This window comes from Tachyglossus aculeatus, chromosome 2 (assembly GCF_015852505.1).
Source record: "Tachyglossus aculeatus isolate mTacAcu1 chromosome 2, mTacAcu1.pri, whole genome shotgun sequence".
Taxonomy (NCBI): Eukaryota; Metazoa; Chordata; class Mammalia; order Monotremata; family Tachyglossidae; genus Tachyglossus; species Tachyglossus aculeatus.
In genome coordinates, this window is record NC_052067.1 from 21,495,239 (window position 1) to 21,514,214 (window position 18,976).

Consider the following 18,976-nt stretch of genomic DNA (forward strand, 5'->3'; position numbering starts at 1 on the left):
ATGTTGTCTTCAGCATCTTCAAAAAAAGGTAGGCATTTTTAAACTGGCGACGCTTGCACTCAAAACTCTTAGTCCATGTGTATTCTTTATTTTGTGTAACACACTGTAGCTAAGTTTCATTATTCGAAGAAAAAGAAATAATAAACTCTATCTGTTCCCCACTAATTTACAGATCCATCAACACCGTTCCATTTCGGTAATTCAGAGAGCAACTAAAATGACAAGAAGGATTTACCGTCGAAGTCTTTAAAGTTCTGTCTGTTTCCATATGTAAAGGTTCTCATGGAGTTATCATTGCACTCTTTCACCAGTCCCACTGATTCAGCCCCCAGCAACAGTCTTATCCTGGATGCTCCAACAAGATAGAAATTCTGATTTCCATCTGTTTGCTCCCCATTTTCATTTAATAACGGTCTAATTGACAACTGGGCACCTTGAAAGGAAACAAAAAAGGAAGAAAAAAGTTTTAAAAGCTGTACATATATTGATAATCACTTAAATCCTGTGAATGATCTCTCCTCCACCCATTCCCTATTGATTTTTATAATGTTAGAGACAGTACTATGCTTCCATTACACTATTTTAGCCTCAAAGATCAGCAAAAATTTCAGGAGAAGTTAGGCTAAACCTAAAGCAAATCAAGCCAAAAAAATATGGATTTCAACAAAAATGAAAAGCATACCTAAATGCACTGGTGTTGAGTAGCGGTGCCATTAAATGTATCTTTAACTCATGTGGGGAACACCCCTAAGGCACAGTCCCTTATAATTGGTGACTCCCAGGCAACCAACCAGTTCACCCTAAAAGAGGCTTATCTTACACTGCTCCAATAAAACCATTATTTGACCATTCAATTCACTATTTCCAAATATAATTAAAATATTATCTGAAAAACACACACAGAAAATATAAATACGTATGGGTGCCTGGTAGACAAGTGGAAATAAATGTTGAAACTAGCTATATTGTGCTGAATCTCAATTATCATCCAAGCTATTGGGATGTTTCTATGTCTTAAGGAACCGAAAGGTCACTATACCTTGGTCTCAATTCAGAGAAAGGTAGCCCCGGATACTGGTCACATAGCCAGAAGACTTTTGTTGTTATAGAAAAATTCACAAATAACACAGATTGATAAAATCCACAATAAACAGAGAAACAACAATACCAATCCTTGGATTTGTGCGAGACCTTTCAATTTAAAGCCTTAAAAGGTTCTCATGCATGTTATTTAAACATTCTCTTGAGCATTCAGGAAGCAGTGTGGCCTGGTGGATAGACTATGGGCCCGGGAGTCTGAAGAACCTGGGTTCTAAAGCCAGCTCTGCCACTTGTCTGCTGGGTGATCTTGGGCATGCCACTTAACAGCTCTATAATAATAATAATAATTATTATTATAATAGCATTTATTAAGCACTTACTACATGCAAAGCACTGTTCTAAGCGCTGGGGAGGTTACAAGGTGATCAGGTTGTCCCACGGGGGGCTCACAATCTTAATCCCCATTTTACAGATGAGGTAACTGAGGCACAGAGCAGTTAAGTGACTTGCCCAAAGTCACACAGCTGACAAGTGGCAGAGCCGGGATTTGAACCCATGACCTCTGACTCCAAAGCTCAGGCTCTTTCCACTGAGCCACGCTGCTTCTCTTAAGCAGCGTGTTTCTCTATGCCTCAGTTACCTCATCTGCAAATTGGGGAATAAAGACTGTGAGCTCCAGGGACTATGTCCAACCTGATAAACTTGTATCTACCCTAGCACCTAGTACAGTGCCTGGAACGTAGTAAACATTTAAGTACTATGAAAAAAAAACAAACCCATGAGCTTACAAGTGACATGACCTAGTGGATAGAGAACAGGCATACAAGTCAAAAGGACCTGGATTCTAATCCTGTCTACACCACTTGTCTGCTATGGGACCTTGGGTAAGTCACTTTTCTGTCCCTCAGTTACCTCATCTGTAAAATGGGGATTAATGAGCCCCAGGTGGGACATGGACTGTGTCCAACCTGAGTAATTTGTGTCTACCCCAGCACCTGGCACATAGCGCTTAACAAATATCATTGAAAAAACAAAACAAAGCAAAAACCAAGCACCAAAAGGGAAGAAATCTGGAAATATCTGGTCTGGTTTTCCATTCTCCTGGCCTTCCACTGGCCCCGACTTTGCTTTCTCATTAACCTGGCGGAGCTCTCTAGGAAATCCCAGCAAAAACTGACCTAGCTCGGATAATTGCTGCAGTTACCTTCTAAGGAAAATATGCAGCTGCATTCCAGTATGATGTAGTTATGTAATGGCCCAAATACCAAGTGGCTTTGAACAGAAGTCAACCTATTTTCACAACACAAAAACCTAAAATAACAAAAGTTGATTAAAATACTCATGTTTCTCACAAAGCTGTTAAAACATCTGACTTTTTTCTTTACCTAGTACCGACCTGAAAGAACTGTCTAAGACTCGTACTCAATGCTCATTACTTTATTAGTCCACATCTAGCAGAACAAGATTCCTTCACCCCTCGCCTTTACCCATTCATTTTGTTATTAAATATTTCCTCTTTCCCACTGAAGAATAAAGGGAATTGTTTAAAGACGCTCCAATGTGGCTGAGTAATAGGGCGGCCACTGACTGTACTAAATAATGTAAGAGGCTTCTTTGCCAATAACAATAACTGTGGTATTTGTTAAGCGCTTTCTAGGTGTCAGGCACTCTACTAAGCACTAGGGTAGGCACAAGCTAATTGGGTTGAACACAGTCCCTGTCCCACATAGGCTTCACAATCTATTCACAGATGAGGGAACTGAGGCACAGAGAAGTGAACTGCCTCGCCCAAGGCCACACAACAGACAAGTGGCAAGACTGGGATTAGAACCCAGGTCCTTCTGACTCCCATGCCCAAGCACTATCCACTACGCCATGCTGCTTCTCAATCCATCTTTTTGCACATGTTACATAACTTTTCTAGACTGTGAGCCCATTGTTGGGTAGGGTCCATCTCTATATGTTGCTGACTTGTACCTCTAAGCGCTTAGTACAGTGCTCTGCACACAGTAAGCGCTCAATAAATATGATTGAATGAATGAACCCTAGTAACGTGACAACAGGGTGTTGTAATCAGAGGTATTTAATGAGTGTTTAATGTGTGCCGAGCTAAACTAAGTGCTTGGGAGAGTACAACAGAGTTGGAAGACACATTCCCTGCCCACAACAAACTTGCAGTCTAGACGAAGAACACAAATTTCTTCTGTGCAGAAATTCAGACTATGGTACTCTGGAATGTGTTGCCAGGATCCCAACCGCTCTTTTGCCCAGGAGAAACTGTGTTCCCCTCCCTGCAAACACAGGCACTCTTCCTGAGCTGCAAGACTCAGTAGTATGAGCCAAGGCAGAGAGATGTTGGGAATTTAAAAATAAAAAATACTGGACATAAAGAGATGCCCGGTGCCACATTCATTCATTCAATCGTATTTATTGAGCGCTTACTGTGTGCAGAGCACTGTACTAAGCGCTTGGGAAGTACAAATTGGCAACATATGAGACGGTCCCTACCCAACAGGGGGCTCACAGTCTAGAAGGGGGAGACAGAGAACAAAACAAAACATATTAACAGAATAAAATAAATAGAATAAATATGTACAAGTAAAATAAATAAATAATGGACTGGGATCGGACCAGATGAAAAACAGATAGCCAACCGACCTAGGACTCCAATTAAGGATGGCCAGATTCCAGACCCAATTGGGTCACAAGTATGAGACAGAGGGTGACAGTCCATCACCACTTGGTGCCTATGTCTGAAGAACAATTTCCCTAGCCAATCCAGATAAACAATATTTTTGAAAAGTGGAGAAAATGCCTCACGGCAGAAAAGCTACCCAATACAAAGTAGTTGCTCTGTTCCCATATTTGCCCATATCTAACAGAGACAAATCTGAAGAGGCCTGATAACCTGATAGCAGATTAAGTGACAGCTCAGGTACAGAGTGGCATACGGAATTGCGCACCATCAACCTGCTCCCTTGGCAGGCCTGAAGGAAAAAGATACTGAATTCCCATGGCTCCTCCTTCAAAGCAGTCCCCACCTGAGAATTTATAGGATTGCTTATTTATAGGATTGCTTCTTGGAGAAGAGAGGGTGCAATTTCCAAGCCATTCCTAGATACCTGATTAATCATGTCCCCAAGCAGTGGTTAGAAGGCTTTCAAAAGCATTCAATTTAAAGACAGAACAAAAATCTACCGAGGTCTATATCCAGATTTACGACGCATAAGTTGTATGGAAAATTATTTTTAACATCTCAATCAGCTTCTGTGGTCATTTTTAATGTTTTCTTTTTTTGCATGCAATTGGCCTAGTGGAAAGAGCATGGCCCTGGGAGTCAGAGAACCTGGGTTCTAATCCCAGCCCTGCCACTTGTTTGCTGTGTTACCTTGGGCAAATCACAACTTCTCTGTACCTCAGTTATTTCATCTGTACAATGGGGATTAAGACTGTGAGCCCCATGTGGGACACGGACTGTGTCCAACCTGATTAGCTTGTATCTACCCCGGCCCTTTGTACAGTGTCTGGCACAGAGTAACACAGTAAGCAGTGTGGCTTAGTGGAAAGAGCACAGGCTTGGGAGTCAGAGATCGTGGGTTCTAATTCATTCATTCATTCATTCAATCGTACTTATTGAGCGCTTACTGTGTGCACAGCACTGTACTAAGCACTTGGGAAGTACAAGTTGGCAACATATAGAGACTGTCCCTACTCAACAACAGGCTCACAGTCTAGAAGGGGGCGACAGACAAGAAAACATATTAACAAAATAAAATAAATAGAATAGTAACTATGTACAAGTAAAATAAATAGAGTAGTAGATCTGTACAAACATATGTACAGGTATCGTGGGAAGGGGAAGTAGGTAGGGCGGGGGGATGGGAAGGGAGGGAGGAGGGAGGTGGCTCAGTCTGGGAAAGCCTCCTGGAGGAGGTGAGCTCTCAGTAGGGCCTTGAAGGAAGGAAGAGAGCTAGCTTGGCGGATGTGCGGAGGGAGGGCATTCCAGGCCGGGGGAAGACCTGGGTCGGGGGTTGACGGCGGGACAGGCGAGAACAAGGCACAGTGAGGAGGTTAGCGGTGGCAGAGGAGCGAAGGGTGCGGGCTGGGCTGTAGAAGGAAAGAAGGGAGGTGAAGTAGGAGGGGGCGAGGTGATGGACAGCCTTGAAGCCGAGAGTGAGGAGTTTTTCCTTGATGTGTAGGTTGACTGGTAGCCACTGGAGATTTTTGAGGAGGGCAGTAACATGCCCAGAGCGTTTCTGCGCAAAGATGATCCATGCAGCAGCGTGAAGTACAGACAGAATTGGGGAGAGACAGGAGGATGGGAGATCAGAGAGGAGGCTGATGCAGTAATCCAGTCGGGATAGGATGAGAGATTGAACCAGCAGGGTAGGGGTATGGATGGAGAGGAAAGGGCGGATCTTGGCGATGTTGCGGAGGTGAGACCGACAGGTTTTGGTGATGGATTGGATGTGAGGGGTGAACGAGAGAGCAGAGTCGAGGATGACACTAAGGTTGCAGGCTTGTGAGACGGGAAGGATGGTAGTGCCGTCAACAGTGATGGGAAAGTCAGGGAGAGGGCAGGGTTTGGGAGGGAAGACAAGGAGTTCAGTCTTGGACATATTGAGTTTTAGATGGCGGGCAGACTCCAGATGGAGATGTCTTGAAGGCAGGAGGAGACACGAGCCTGAAGGGAGGGAGAGAGAGCAGAGGCAGAGATGTAGATTTGGGTGTCATCAGCGTAGAGATGGTAGTTGAAGCCGTGGGAGCAAATGAGTTCACCAAGGGAGTGAGTGTAGATAGGGAACAGAAGGGGACCAAGAACTGACCCTTGAGGAACCCCTACAGTAAGGAATGGTAGGGGGAGGAGGAGCCTGCAAAAGAGACTGAGAATGAACTGCCAGAGAGGTAAGAGGAGAACCAGGAGAGGACAGAGTCTGTGAAGCCAAGGTTGGATAGCGTGTTGAGGAGAAGGGGGTGGTCCACAGTGTCGAAGGCAGCTGAGAGGTCGAGGAGGATTAGGGTAGAGTAGGAGCCGTTGGATTTATCAAGCAGGAGGTCATTGGTGACCACTGGTGACCTTTGAGAGGGCAGTTTAAGTGGAATGTAGGGGATGGAAGCCAGCCTGTAGGGGGTCGAGGAGAGAGTTGGCATTAGAACAGTGCTTTGCACATAGTAAGCGCTTAACAAATGCCATCATTATTATTATTATTATTAATCCCGGCTCCGCCACTTATTGGCTGTGTGACTTTGGGCAAGTCACTTAACTTCTCTGCGCCTCAGTTCCCTCATCCATAAAATGGGGATTATGACTGTGAGCCCCACATGGGACAACTTGACTACCTCGTATCTACCCCAGTGCTTAGAACAGTGCTTGACAGATAGTAACTGCTTAACAAATATCACTATTATTGTATTATTATTAATAACAAATGTCATTAAAAATTTGCCAAGTTAACTTCTGGAAATTGTAACAAAGTTTAGTCTGAGTCATGCACATTTTGCTCACCTCCATTTTTCTTTTTGTCGATAATTTTTTGTTTCAGCCATTCTTTGGTTTCTTCCTTGGCATTTTTGGCTAGCTCTAAAACTACCAATGGTCTGAAATGAGTCTCAGACGTGTCTATTGCTGACAAACTTACTTTCATCTTCTGGCAAGTACCTGGAAATAAAAAGGCAAACAAGAAAAGTGTTACTGGGAGAAATTCAAGAGAAAATGCAATCTGTAGAAACCTAAATTACATCTGGCTTCTTGTAAGCACATTCAATGAAATGTGCAGGAACTATGAGCTCAGGTCCTGAGAAGCAGCAGGTATAAGACCAATTCCCCAATTCTACCGGTGAGTACTCAAAAGAACCCTGTTCAATTCTGAATAACTGAACTTCCAGTTAAACTTGAGATGAAGATGTGCATTATAATGATGGAAAGTCTCCCGCTCGACAGTAAGTTCACTGTAGGCAGGGAATGTTATAATGTCTGTTATATTGTCATATTGTACTCTTCCAAGCACTTGAGCACTGAAGGTGCTCAAAAAAATTGGTCAATTGATGTAGTGATGAAGCATAATTCGAAACAGGTAGTACAAAAGGGGAATCTAATGACACAGCAGAATACGAAACAGGAGGTACAAAGGGAGAATCTAATAGCATCCAACTTTCAGAGTTCCAGAAAATACTGGCTCACCCCTTCAATCAGTGGAATTTATCGAGCACTTTCCGTGTACAGAGCACTATACTACGTGCTGGGGAGAATACAAGCCATTAGTGTAGGGAGACATGATCCCCAACCACAAGGAGTTTACAGACTAGAGGAAGGACAATGCTCCCCTGCCACTCTCTCCCAAGGAGGCCTCACCTCCTCCCACTCCCAACTCAATGGGAACAGTGTATAAGTCACTCAGTTTCTTGCCTCCCAATGCTTGGTTTGTACCATCCCTCCCTTTTTCTTCCTTGGAAGCCCATATCATCATCCTCTACCACCCACTTCAATTACCCGTTGCCATTATCTACCGACCGGCCCCCTGGGCTATATTCAATTTTTCAAGAGATTTTGATGTTTTTCTCACCTTCATTCTCTCCTTCCTCCCAATATTGATCAGGGTGAACATTCCTGATGACCGCCCAGCTGCCCAATTCCTCTCTCTCCTCAATTCTATCAACCTACTTCTCCGCCTCACCTTACCCACTTACCAACTTGGAAACATGATGTCCAAATAGTTAATATGTGCACAGTGCTGTTCTAAGTGCTTGGGAAATGACAATTCACTGTACAGCACTCTCTAACTCTGACCAACTGACATTCCACTCACTGAACACCTCCTTCATGCTAAACTGTTCTTTCCCCTCACGGAGAACTTGGATCTCTTGATGCTCCTCCATTTATCCCAGGTTATCATGCCCCATGTGAACTCCCTACCCAACCTAGCTCTCTTGATGCACAATTCCACACCATCATCTCCTTCCTCAGAATCCTGTCCATCCATAAGTCTTGCAACACCAATCCCCAACCATGGATCACCTCCATGGTGCGCTTTCTCTGCTTTAGAACTCTTGGTACAAAGTACTGCTCACAGAAATCCAAGTACCTGGTCAACCTCTGCCATCTGAAATTCATCTCACCAGGTATAATTTTGCCCTCTTTGCTCAACAACATTACTTCTCACTTAACTGACTTCCATGCCTAATTGCCCAGCTATTCCATATTTATACTTCCCTTAATACTAATAACAATAATAATAATAATGGCATTTATTAAGCGCTTACTATTTGAAAGCACTGTTTTAAGCTCTGGGGTAGAGACAAAGTAATCAGGTTGTCCCACACGGGGCTCACAGTCTTAATCCCCATTTTACAGATGAGCTAAGTGAGGCACAGAGATATGAAGTGACTTGCCCAAGGTCACACAGCAGACAAATGGTGGAGTCAGCATTAGAACCCACAACCTGACTCCCAAGCCCGCACTCTTTCCACATTTCTTAATCCCTTCTTAAACCCCTTGGGCCTACACACTTCCTCTCCACAATTCAATCTGATGCCTGGATCATTGTTTTAAATCACGGTTTTGCTCATGTCTCCCCACTCCTCAAAAACCTCCATGGGTGACCACTCTTCTCTGCATCAAACAAATTCCTGACCATTGGCTTTAAGACACTCTTTCAGCAATCTTTTCCCTACTTATTCTCACTCCTTTCCCACTACACCTAAGCTCATATGCTTCACTCCTCATGTCAACCTATTTGCTATGTCTTGTTCTCCAGACTGTCCTCCAGACTGTAAGCTTATTACAGACAGGGAATGTGTCTACTAATTCTCTTGTATTGAAGTCTCCTAAGTGCCTAGAACAGTGCTCTGTGATCAAGCTAAGCACTCAATAAATAGTATTAATTGATTCTGGTCTCGTCTCAAAACCAGTCCCTTACTCACACCCTCCAACTCCTCTCACATCTGGCAGACCACTTGCTCTACCCATCTTTAAAACCCTTTTGAATCCACATCACCTCTCAGTGGTCTTCCCTCCCAACAAAACATAAACTAAAAGTAGGAGGAAAGAGGTCTTTCTCCTTCATGTGAATCAAAATACCTAAATAATAATAATAATAATGATAATAATGGCATTTGTTAAGCGCTATGTGCAAAGCACTGTTCTAAGCACTGGGGAGGTCACAAGGCGATCAGGTTGCCCCACGGGGGGCTCACAGTCTTCATCCCCATTTTAGGTGACTGAGGCCCACAGAAGTGAAGTGACTTGCCCAAAGTCACACAGCTGACTGATCCGGCAGAGCCGGGATTAGAACCCCTGACCCAAAGCCCGGGCTCTTTCCACTGAGCCACACTGCTTAAGCGACTCTAGACTGTAAGCCCGTCATGGACAGGGAACGTATCTTATGTTGTTCTACAGGACTCTCCTATGCTGCTTAGTATGGTGCTCTGCACACCGTAAGCACTCAGTAGATATGACCAACCAACCGGCTTGCCCAAGGCCACTCGGGAGGTAAGCGGCGGAGCCGGGATTAGAACCCAGATCCTCTGAGTGCCCTGCTTCTCGCCTGGCACTCTCAGGGCGTCTGGGATGGTGGCCACTGCGGATAGCGGGCTGGCTCCCTGCAGACAGAAGGGACTTCTTTCTAGACAACAGGGGGTTGCAAAAGTTAATGACAATGATGGCATTTTTATTAAGCGCTTACTACACGCAAAGCACTGTTCTAAGCACTGGGGAGGTTACCAGGTGATCAGGTTGTCCCGCGGGGGGCTCACAGTCTTAATTCCCATTTTACAGATGAGGTCACTGGGGCCCAGAGAAGCGAAGTGACTCGCCCAAAGTCACACAGCTGACAGTTGGCGGAGCCGGAATTTGAACCCATGACCTCTGACTCCAAAGCCCGTGCTCTTTCCACTGGACAAACAAATGAAGATTTTGGCAATAGGCAGTATATAAGCAGGAAGAATAAAGGTAAGCAAATCCCTTCAAGATTTAAAATCAGTTTTGCACTTTCAGTTTCTGAGCTAATGACCCACTGAAAGTAATTTAAGATAGCTTCATAAATAATGGAGAGTTAAATAAAGAAAAGGTGATTAAGCCCTGTTAAACAGGTTTTTTTAAAGTCGTGGGAACTCACAGAGAATTAAATTAGATGACTATGATTTTGTTGCACTTAATTTCTATTACAACTATTCAAGAAGGGGCTTTCAAGCTCAGCACTGGCCGAAAGCCCACTATCAGACACAGCAAAAAGAGAAGAGCATTGGTGCTGTCTAACAATAAAATAAAAGCCACATGAAGGCAGACCATTCCATCCACATTACCCACCCGTCTGAGTCATTGCCTCGGGCCTTCCATTACTAGTTCTGTTGCCTTCCTAGTTTCACATACTACAGAGCAGTCAAATGTCCTAGGATCCAAACTCAGGAGTTAACTAAATAGGCCCAATGGAAGAAAGGACGGAGAGGGAACTTTTTGAGGAGGCTCGTCCCTGACAGAACTGTTTGAGGAAAGGCTAATCAATCTATCATTGGTATTTATTGAGCACTTACTATGTGCAGAACACTGTACTAAGCCCTTGGGAGAGTACACTATGGTCATCAGTGCCTACAACTCAGAGGGAATCTGGACAATGCGCGCTGAGCAACCACCAGTTACTCCACCAGAGCTGGGCTCCCCGCTCTCACCTGCTGTTTCCTGTCTCATCACACTGGCCAATCAATTAATCGCATTTACTGAGTGCTTACTATATGCAAAGCACTGGACTGCGCACTTGGGAAAATACAATATATTAGAATTAGCAGACATGTTCTCTGCCCATAACGAGCTTACAATCTAGATGGGGAGACAAACAGTAATATAATAATAATAATAATAACAACAACAATAGTAATGGCATGTGTTAGGCACTTACTATGTGCCAAGCACTGTTCTAAGTACAAGGCAATCGGGTTGGACACAGTCCCTGTCCCATATGGGGCTCACAGTCTCAATCCCCAGTTTACAGAAGAGGTAACTGAGGCACAGAAGTGAAGTGACTTGCCAAAGGTCACACAGCAGATAAGCGGCAGAACCGGGATTATAAATAATTTATAATATGTAATTTAAAGTTATGTACATTAATGCTGTGGGGTTGGGGCAAATGTCAAATGTCCAAAGGTCACAGAATGAAAGGCGTAGACAAAGTACAAGGGACCTGGGAACCGCCCGAAATCTGGCCCCTCCTCAGAGGGCCCTGCCATTCTCCAGCGGCTCCACCCCTAGCCTCCCTTTCATTCATTCATTCAACCGTATTTACTGAGCACTTACTGTATGCAGTACTGCAGTACTATTTTATTTACATATATACACAAGTGCTATGGGATGTGGGGAGGAGGGGGGATAAAGCAGAGGGAGGAAGTCAGGGCCATGGAGAAGGGAGGAGGAGCAGAAGAAAAGGGGAGCTCAGTTTGGGAAGGCCTCCTGGAGGAGGTGAGCTTTCAGTAGGGCTTTGAAGGGGGGAAGTGTACTAATTTGGTGGATATGAGGAGGGAGGGTATCCAGGCCAGAGGTAGGACGTGGCCCAGGGGTTGATGGCGGGACAGGCGAGAACGAGGCCCAGTGAGGAGGTTCGCGGCGGAGGGTGTGGGCTGGGCTGTAGAAGGAGAGAAGGGAGGTGAGGTAGGAGAGAGCGAGGTGATGGCGAGCTTTGAAGGCAATAGTGAGGAGTTTTCGCCTCATGTGAAGGTTTATAGGCAAGCACTGGAGATTTTGGAGCGGGGGGTGACATGCCCAGAGCGTTCCTGTACAAAGATAATCCGGGCAGCAGAGTGAAGTATGGACTGAAGCGGGGAGAGGCAGGAGATTGGGAGATCAGAAAGGATGCTGATGCAGTAATCCAGTCGGGATATGATGAGAGACTGTACCAACAAGGTAGTGGATTGGATGGAGAGGAAAGGGTGGATCTTGGCGATGCTGTGAAGGTGAGACCGGCAGGTTCTGTTAACGGATTGGATGTGTATGGTGAATGAGAGACCGGCGTCAAGGATGACACCAAGGTTGTGGGCTTGTGAGAGGGGAAGGATGGTAGTGCCGTCCACATTGATGGGAAAGTCAGGGAGAGGACAGGGTTTCGGAGGGAAGATAAGGAGCTCAGTCTTGGACATGTTGAGTTTTAGGTGGTGGGAGGACAGCCCGGTGGAGATGTCCTGAAGGCAGGAGGAGATGCGAGCCTGGAGGGAGGGAGAGAACTGGGAAGGAGATGTAGATTTGGGTGTCATCTGCGTAGAGATGATGCTTGGAAGCCGTGGGAGTGAATGAGTTCAACAGGAGAGTGAGTACAGATAGAGAAGAGGGGACCAAGAACTGACCCTTGAGGAACCCCTACAGTAAGGGGATGGGTGGGGGAGGAGGAGCCAGAGAAGGAGACTGAGACTGAAGGGCCAGAGAGATAAGAGGAGAACCAGGAGAGGACAGAGTCCGTGAAGCCAAGGTTAGATAATGTGTTGAGGAGAAGGGGATGGTTAACAGTGTCAAAGGCAGCTGAGAGGTCGAGGAGGATTAGGATAGAGTAGGAGACTTTGGATTTAGCAAACTATCTACCAAACTAGCACACTTCCCCCTTTCAAGCCCTTTTGAAAGCTCATGTCCTCCAGGAGGCCTTCCCCCCTTTTCCTTTGCTCCTCTTCCCCTCCCCATCGCCCCAACTCCCTCCCTCTGCTCTATCCCCCTGCCCCGCAGCACATGTGAATATATGTACATATTTATTATTCTATTTATTTTATTAATGATGTGCACATATCTATAATTCTGTTCATTTATATTGATGCCTGTCTACTTGTTTTGTTTTGTTGTCTGTCTCTCTCCTTCTAGACTGTGAGCCCACTGTTGGGTAGGGATTGTCTCTATCTGTTGCCGAATTGAACTTTCCAAGCACTTAGTCCAGTGCTCTGCACACAGTAAGCACTAAATAAATACGATTGAGTGAATGAATGGATTTGGCAAAAAGGAAGTAATTGGTGACCTATGAGAAAGCAGTTTCGGTGGAGTGGAGGGGACAGAAGCCAGATTGGAGGAGGTCCTGGAGGGAGTTGGAGGAGAGGAATTTGAGGCAGCGAGTGTAGACGACTTGCTCCATGAGTTCAGAAAGGAATTCATTCCTTCATTCATTTAATCGTATTTTTTGAGCACTTACTGTGTGCAGAGCACTTGGCTTAAGTACTCGGAAAGTACAATTCGGCAACAGATAGGGACGATCCCTACCCAACAATGGGCTCACAGTCTAGAACGGGGGAGGCAGACAATAAAACAAGTAGACAGGCATCAATAGCCTCAAAATAAATAAATAGAATGATAGATTCATTCATTCAATCATATTTATTGAGCGCTTACTGTGTGCAGAGCACTGTACAAAGTGCTTGGAAAGTACAATTCGGCAACAGGTAGAGACAATCCCTGCCCAACAACGGGCGCACAGTCTAGAAGGGGGGAAGACAGACGGCAAAACAAAAGGACAGGCTGAGAAGCAGCGTGGCTCAATGGAAAGAGCACGGGCTTTGGAGTCAGAGGTCATGGGTTCGAATCTCGGCTCCGCCAATTGTCAGCTGTGTGACTTTGAGCAAGTCACTTAGCTTCTCTGTGCCTCAGTTCCCTAATCTGGAAAATGGGGATGAAGACTGTGAGCCCCCTTGGGACAACCTGATCACGCTTTAACCTCCCCAGCGCTTAGAACAGTGCTTTGCACATAGTAAGTGCTTGAGAAATGCCATCATTATTATTATTATTAATAGCATCAATATAAATAGAATTATAGATATACGCACATCGTTCATTTAATCGTATTTATTGAGCGCTTACTGTGTGCACAGCACTGTACTAAGCGCTTGGGAAGTACAAGTCGGCAACATATAGAGACGGTCCCTACCCAACAACGGGCTCACAGTCTAGATCATTAATAAAATAAACAGACTAATGAATATGTGTGTGTATACACACATATACATATATATATATATATATATATATATATATATATATATATATATATATATATACACCAGTGCTGGGGGAGGCAGAGGGAGGAGGGCGATGGGGCAGCGTGGCTCAGTGGAAAGAGCATGGGCTTTGGAGTCAGAGTTCATGGGTTTGAATCCCGGCTCCACCAATTGTCAGCTGTGTGACTTTGGGCAAGTCACTTAACTTCTCTGTGCCTCAGTTCCCTCATCTGTAAAATGGGGATGAAGACCGTGAGCCCCCCGTGGGACAACCTGATCACCTTGTAACCTCTCCAGTGCTTCGAATAGTGCTTTGCACATAGTAAGCTCTTAGTAAATGCCATTATTATTATTATCAAGAGCAGAGGAAAAGGGGGGCTCAGTCTGGGAAGGCCTCCTGGAGGAGGTGAGCTCTCAGCGGGGCTTTGAAGGCGGGGAGGGGAGGGCTGGGAAGCAGCATGGCTCAGTGGAAAGAGCTCAGGCTTTGGACCCCGCTGTTAGGTGGGGACCGTCTCTATATGTTGCCAACTTGTACTTCCCAAGCACTTAGTACAGTGCTCTGCACACAGTAAGCGCTCAATAAATACGATTGAATGAATGAATGAATGACAAGGTGATCAGGTTGTCCCACATGAGGCTCACAGTCTTTAATCCCCATTTTATAGATGAGGTAAAGGAGGTACAGAGAAGTTAACTGGCTTGCCCAAAGTCACACAGCTGACAAGTGGTGGAGCCGGGATTTGAACCCATTCATTCATTCATTCATTCAATCGTATTTATTGAGTGCTTACTGTGTGCAGGGCACTGTACTAAGCGCTTGGGAAGTGAAAGTTGGCAACATATAGAGGCAGTCCCTACCGAACATTCATTCATTCATTCGATCGTATTTACTGAGCACTTACTGTGCGCAGAGCACTGTACTAAGCGCTTGGGAAGTACAAGTTGGCAACATAGAGGCTGTCCCTACCCAACATTCGTTTATTCAATCGTATTTATTGAGCCCTTACTGTGTGCAGAGCACTGTACTAAGCGCTTGGGAAGTACAAGCTGGCAACATATAGAGACGGTCCCTACCCAACATTCATCCATTCGTATTTATTGAGCGCTTACTGTGTACAGAGCACTGTACTAAGCGCTTGGGAAGTACAAGTTGGCAACATATAGAGGTGGTCCCTACAACATTCATTCATTCAGTGGTATTTATTGCGCGCTTACGGTGTGCAGAGCACTGTACTAAGCACTTGGGTAGTACAAGTTGGCAACATATAGCGACGGTCCCTACCCAACATTCATTAATTCGTATTTATTGAGCGCTTACTGTGTGCAGGGCACTGTACTAAGCGCTTGGGAAGTACACGGCAACATAGAGGGACGGTCCCTACCCAACATTCATTCATATTTATTGAGCGCTTACTGTGTCCAGAGCACTGTACTAAGCGCTTGGGAAGTACACGTTGGCAACATATAGAGATGGTCCCTACGCAACATTCATTCATTCGTATTTATTGAGCGCTTACTGTGTGCAGGGCACTGTACTAAGCGCTTGGGAAGTACACGTTGGCAACATCTAGAGGCGGTCCCTACAACATTCATTCATTCAGTGGTATTTATTGAGCGCTTACTGTGTGAAGAGCACTGTACTAAGCTGTTGGGAAGTACAAGTTGGCAACATCTAGAGGCGGTCCCTACCCAACATTCATTCATTCAGTGGTATTTACTGAGCGCTTACTGTGTGAAGATCACTGTACTAAGCGCTTGGGAAGTACAAGTTGGCAACATCTAGAGGCGGTCCCTACAACATTCATTCATTCAGTGGTATTTATTGAGCGCTTACTGTGTGCAGGGCACTGTACTAAGCGCTTGGGAAGTGAAAGTTGGCAACATATAGAGGCGGTCCCTACAACATTCATTCATTCAGTGGTATTTACTGAGCGCTTACTGTGTGCAGAGCACTGTACTGAGCGCTTGGGAAGTACAAGTTGGCAACATATAGAGACGATCTCTACCCAACATTCATTCAATCGTATTTACTGAGCGCTTACTGTGTGCAGAGCACTGTACTAAGCGCTTGGGAAGTACAAGTGGGCAACATCTAGAGGCGGGCCCTACCCAACACTCATTCATTCAGTGGAATTTATTGAGCGCTTACTGTGTGCAGGGCACTGTACTAAGCGCTTGGGAAGTGAAAGTTGGCAACATCTAGAGGCGGTCCCTACAACATTCATTCATTCAGTGGTATTTACTGAGCGCTTACTGTGTGCAGAGCACTGTACTGAGCGCTTGGGAAGTACAAGTTGGCAACATATAGAGACGATCTCTACCCAACATTCATTCAATCGTATTTACTGAGCGCTTACTGTGTGCAGAGCACTGTACTGAGCGCTTGGGAAGTACAAGTTGGCAACATATAGAGACGATCTCTACCCAACATTCATTCAATCGTATTTACTGAGCGCTTACTGTGTGCAGAGCACTGTACTAAGCGCTTGGGACATTCATTCAATCGTATTTATTGAGCGCTTACTGTGTGCAGAGCACTGTACTAAGCGCTTGGGAAGTACAAGTTGGCAACATCTAGAGGCGGTCCCTACAACATTCATTCATTCAGTGGTATTTACTGAGCGCTTACTGTGTGCAGAGCACTGTACTGAGCGCTTGGGAAGTACAAGTTGGCAACATATAGAGACGATCTCTACCCAACATTCATTCAATCGTATTTACTGAGCGCTTACTGTGTGCAGAGCACTGTACTAAGCGCTTGGGAAGTACAAGTGGGCAACATCTAGAGGCGGGCCCTACCCAACACTCATTCATTCAGTGGTATTTATTGAGCGCTTACTGTGTGCAGGGCACTGTACTAAGCGCTTGGGAAGTGAAAGTTGGCAACATCTAGAGGCGGTCCCTACAACATTCATTCATTCAGTGGTATTTACTGAGCGCTTACTGTGTGCAGAGCACTGTACTGAGCGCTTGGGAAGTACAAGTTGGCAACATATAGAGACGATCTCTACCCAACATTCATTCAATCGTATTTACTGAGCGCTTACTGTGTGCAGAGCACTGTACTAAGCGCTTGGGAAGTACAAGTGGGCAACATCTAGAGGCGGGCCCTACCCAACACTCATTCATTCAGTGGAATTTATTGAGCGCTTACTGTGTGCAGGGCACTGTACTAAGCGCTTGGGAAGTGAAAGTTGGCAACATCTAGAGGCGGTCCCTACCCAACATTCCTTCATTCAGTTACTGTGTGCAGAGCACTGTACTGAGCGCTTGGGAAGTACAAGTTGGCAACATGTAGAGGCGGTCCCTACAACATTCATTCATTCAGTGGTATTTATTGAGCGCTTACTGTGTGCAGGGCACTGTACTGAGCGCTTGGGAAGTCCAAGTTGGCAACATGTAGAGGCGGTCCCTACCCAACATTCCTTCATTCAGTTACTGTGTGCAGAGCACTGTACTGAGCGCTTGGGAAGTACAAGTTGGCAACATGTAGAGGCGGTCCCTACAACATTCATTCATTCAGTGGTATTTATTGAGCGCTTACTGTGTGCAGGGCACTGTACTAAGCGCTTGGGAAGTGAAAGTTGGCAACATCTAGAGGCGGTCCCTACCCAACATTCCTTCATTCAGTTACTGTGTGCAGAGCACTGTACTGAGCGCTTGGGAAGTACAAGTTGGCAACATGTAGAGGCGGTCCCTACAACATTCATTCATTCAGTGGTATTTACTGAGCGCTTACTGTGTGCAGGGCACTGTACTAAGCGCTTGGGAAGTGAAAGTTGGCAACATCTAGAGGCGGTCCCTACCCAACATTCCTTCATTCAGTTACTGTGTGCAGAGCACTGTACTGAGCGCTTGGGAAGTACAAGTTGGCAACATGTAGAGGCGGTCCCTACAACATTCATTCATTCAGTGGTATTTATTGAGCGCTTACTGTGTGCAGGGCACTGGACTGAGCGCTTGGGAAGTCCAAGTTGGCAACACGTAGAGGCGGTCCCTACCCAAGACCCCGCAGCTCTGCCCGTCGACGACCGGTTGCGCTGGCTTACCGGGCCTCCTCTTCTCTCCGCCGCTGCCCAGGCCCGGGGGAGGAGGCGGCCGGATCCGATCGGAACCGATCGGAAGGGATCGGATGGGATCGGAACGGATCGGAACGGATCGGCAGCCGTCGGAGAGGGGCAACGGACCGGCCGGGACCAACAGCGCCTGCGCAGCCTGGGCGGCGGCGGCGACGACAAAGCGCCAATGCGCCTGCGCGCGCGCTCCACTCCCGCCCCCGCCTCCCCCTAGTGGCGGCAGCCCGCCCTGCCCTCCTTTTTCTCACATTCATTCATTCATTCAATCGTATTGATTGAGCGCCTACTGTGTGCAGGGCACTGGACTAAGCGCTTGGGAAGTACAAGTTGCCAACATATAGAGGCGGTCCCTACCCAACATTCATTCATTCAGTCGTATTTATTGAGCGCTTACTGTGTGCAGAGCACTGCACTAAGCGCTTGGAAAATACAAGTCGGCAACATCTAGAGATGGTCCCTACCCAACATTCATTCATCATCATCATCATCATCAATCATCATCATCAATCGTATTTCTTGAGCGCTTACTATGCGCAGAGCACTGGACTAAGCTCTTGGGAAGTACAAATTGGCAACAGATAGAGACAGTCCCTACCCAACAGGGGGCTCACAGGCTAAAAGGGGGAGACAGAGAACAAAACCAAACATACTAACAAAATAAAATGAATAGGATAGATATGTACAAGTAGAATAAATAAATAAATAAATAGAGTAATAAATATGTACAAACATATATACATATATACAGGTGCTGTGGGGAAGGGAAGGAGGTAAGATGGGGGATGGAGAGGGGGAGGAGGGGGAGAGGAAGGAAGGGGCTCAGTTTGGGAAGGCCTCCTGGAGGAGGTGAGTTCTCAGCAGGGCATTTGTTGAGCGCTTACTGTGTGCAGAGCACTGTACCAAGCGCTTGG

General features: G+C 45.9%; 1 protein-coding gene across 3 annotated transcripts in view; it reads right to left on the minus strand.

Moving 5' to 3' along the window:
• The window catches only part of ANO10 (anoctamin 10), a 255,780-nt gene extending 237,642 nt beyond the window's left edge, over positions 1-18,138 (minus strand). For all 3 annotated transcript variants that reach the window (XM_038772331.1, XM_038772321.1, XM_038772311.1), the window contains exons 1-3: positions 18,039-18,138; positions 6,548-6,700; positions 236-433 (exon numbers count right to left, since the gene is read on the minus strand). In XM_038772331.1, coding sequence (XP_038628259.1) covers positions 236-433; positions 6,548-6,686 — 337 coding nt within the window. In that variant the 5' untranslated portion in view covers positions 6,687-6,700; positions 18,039-18,138. The remainder of the gene's footprint in view (positions 1-235; positions 434-6,547; positions 6,701-18,038) is intronic.
• Between the last annotated feature and the right edge of the window lie 838 nt (positions 18,139-18,976).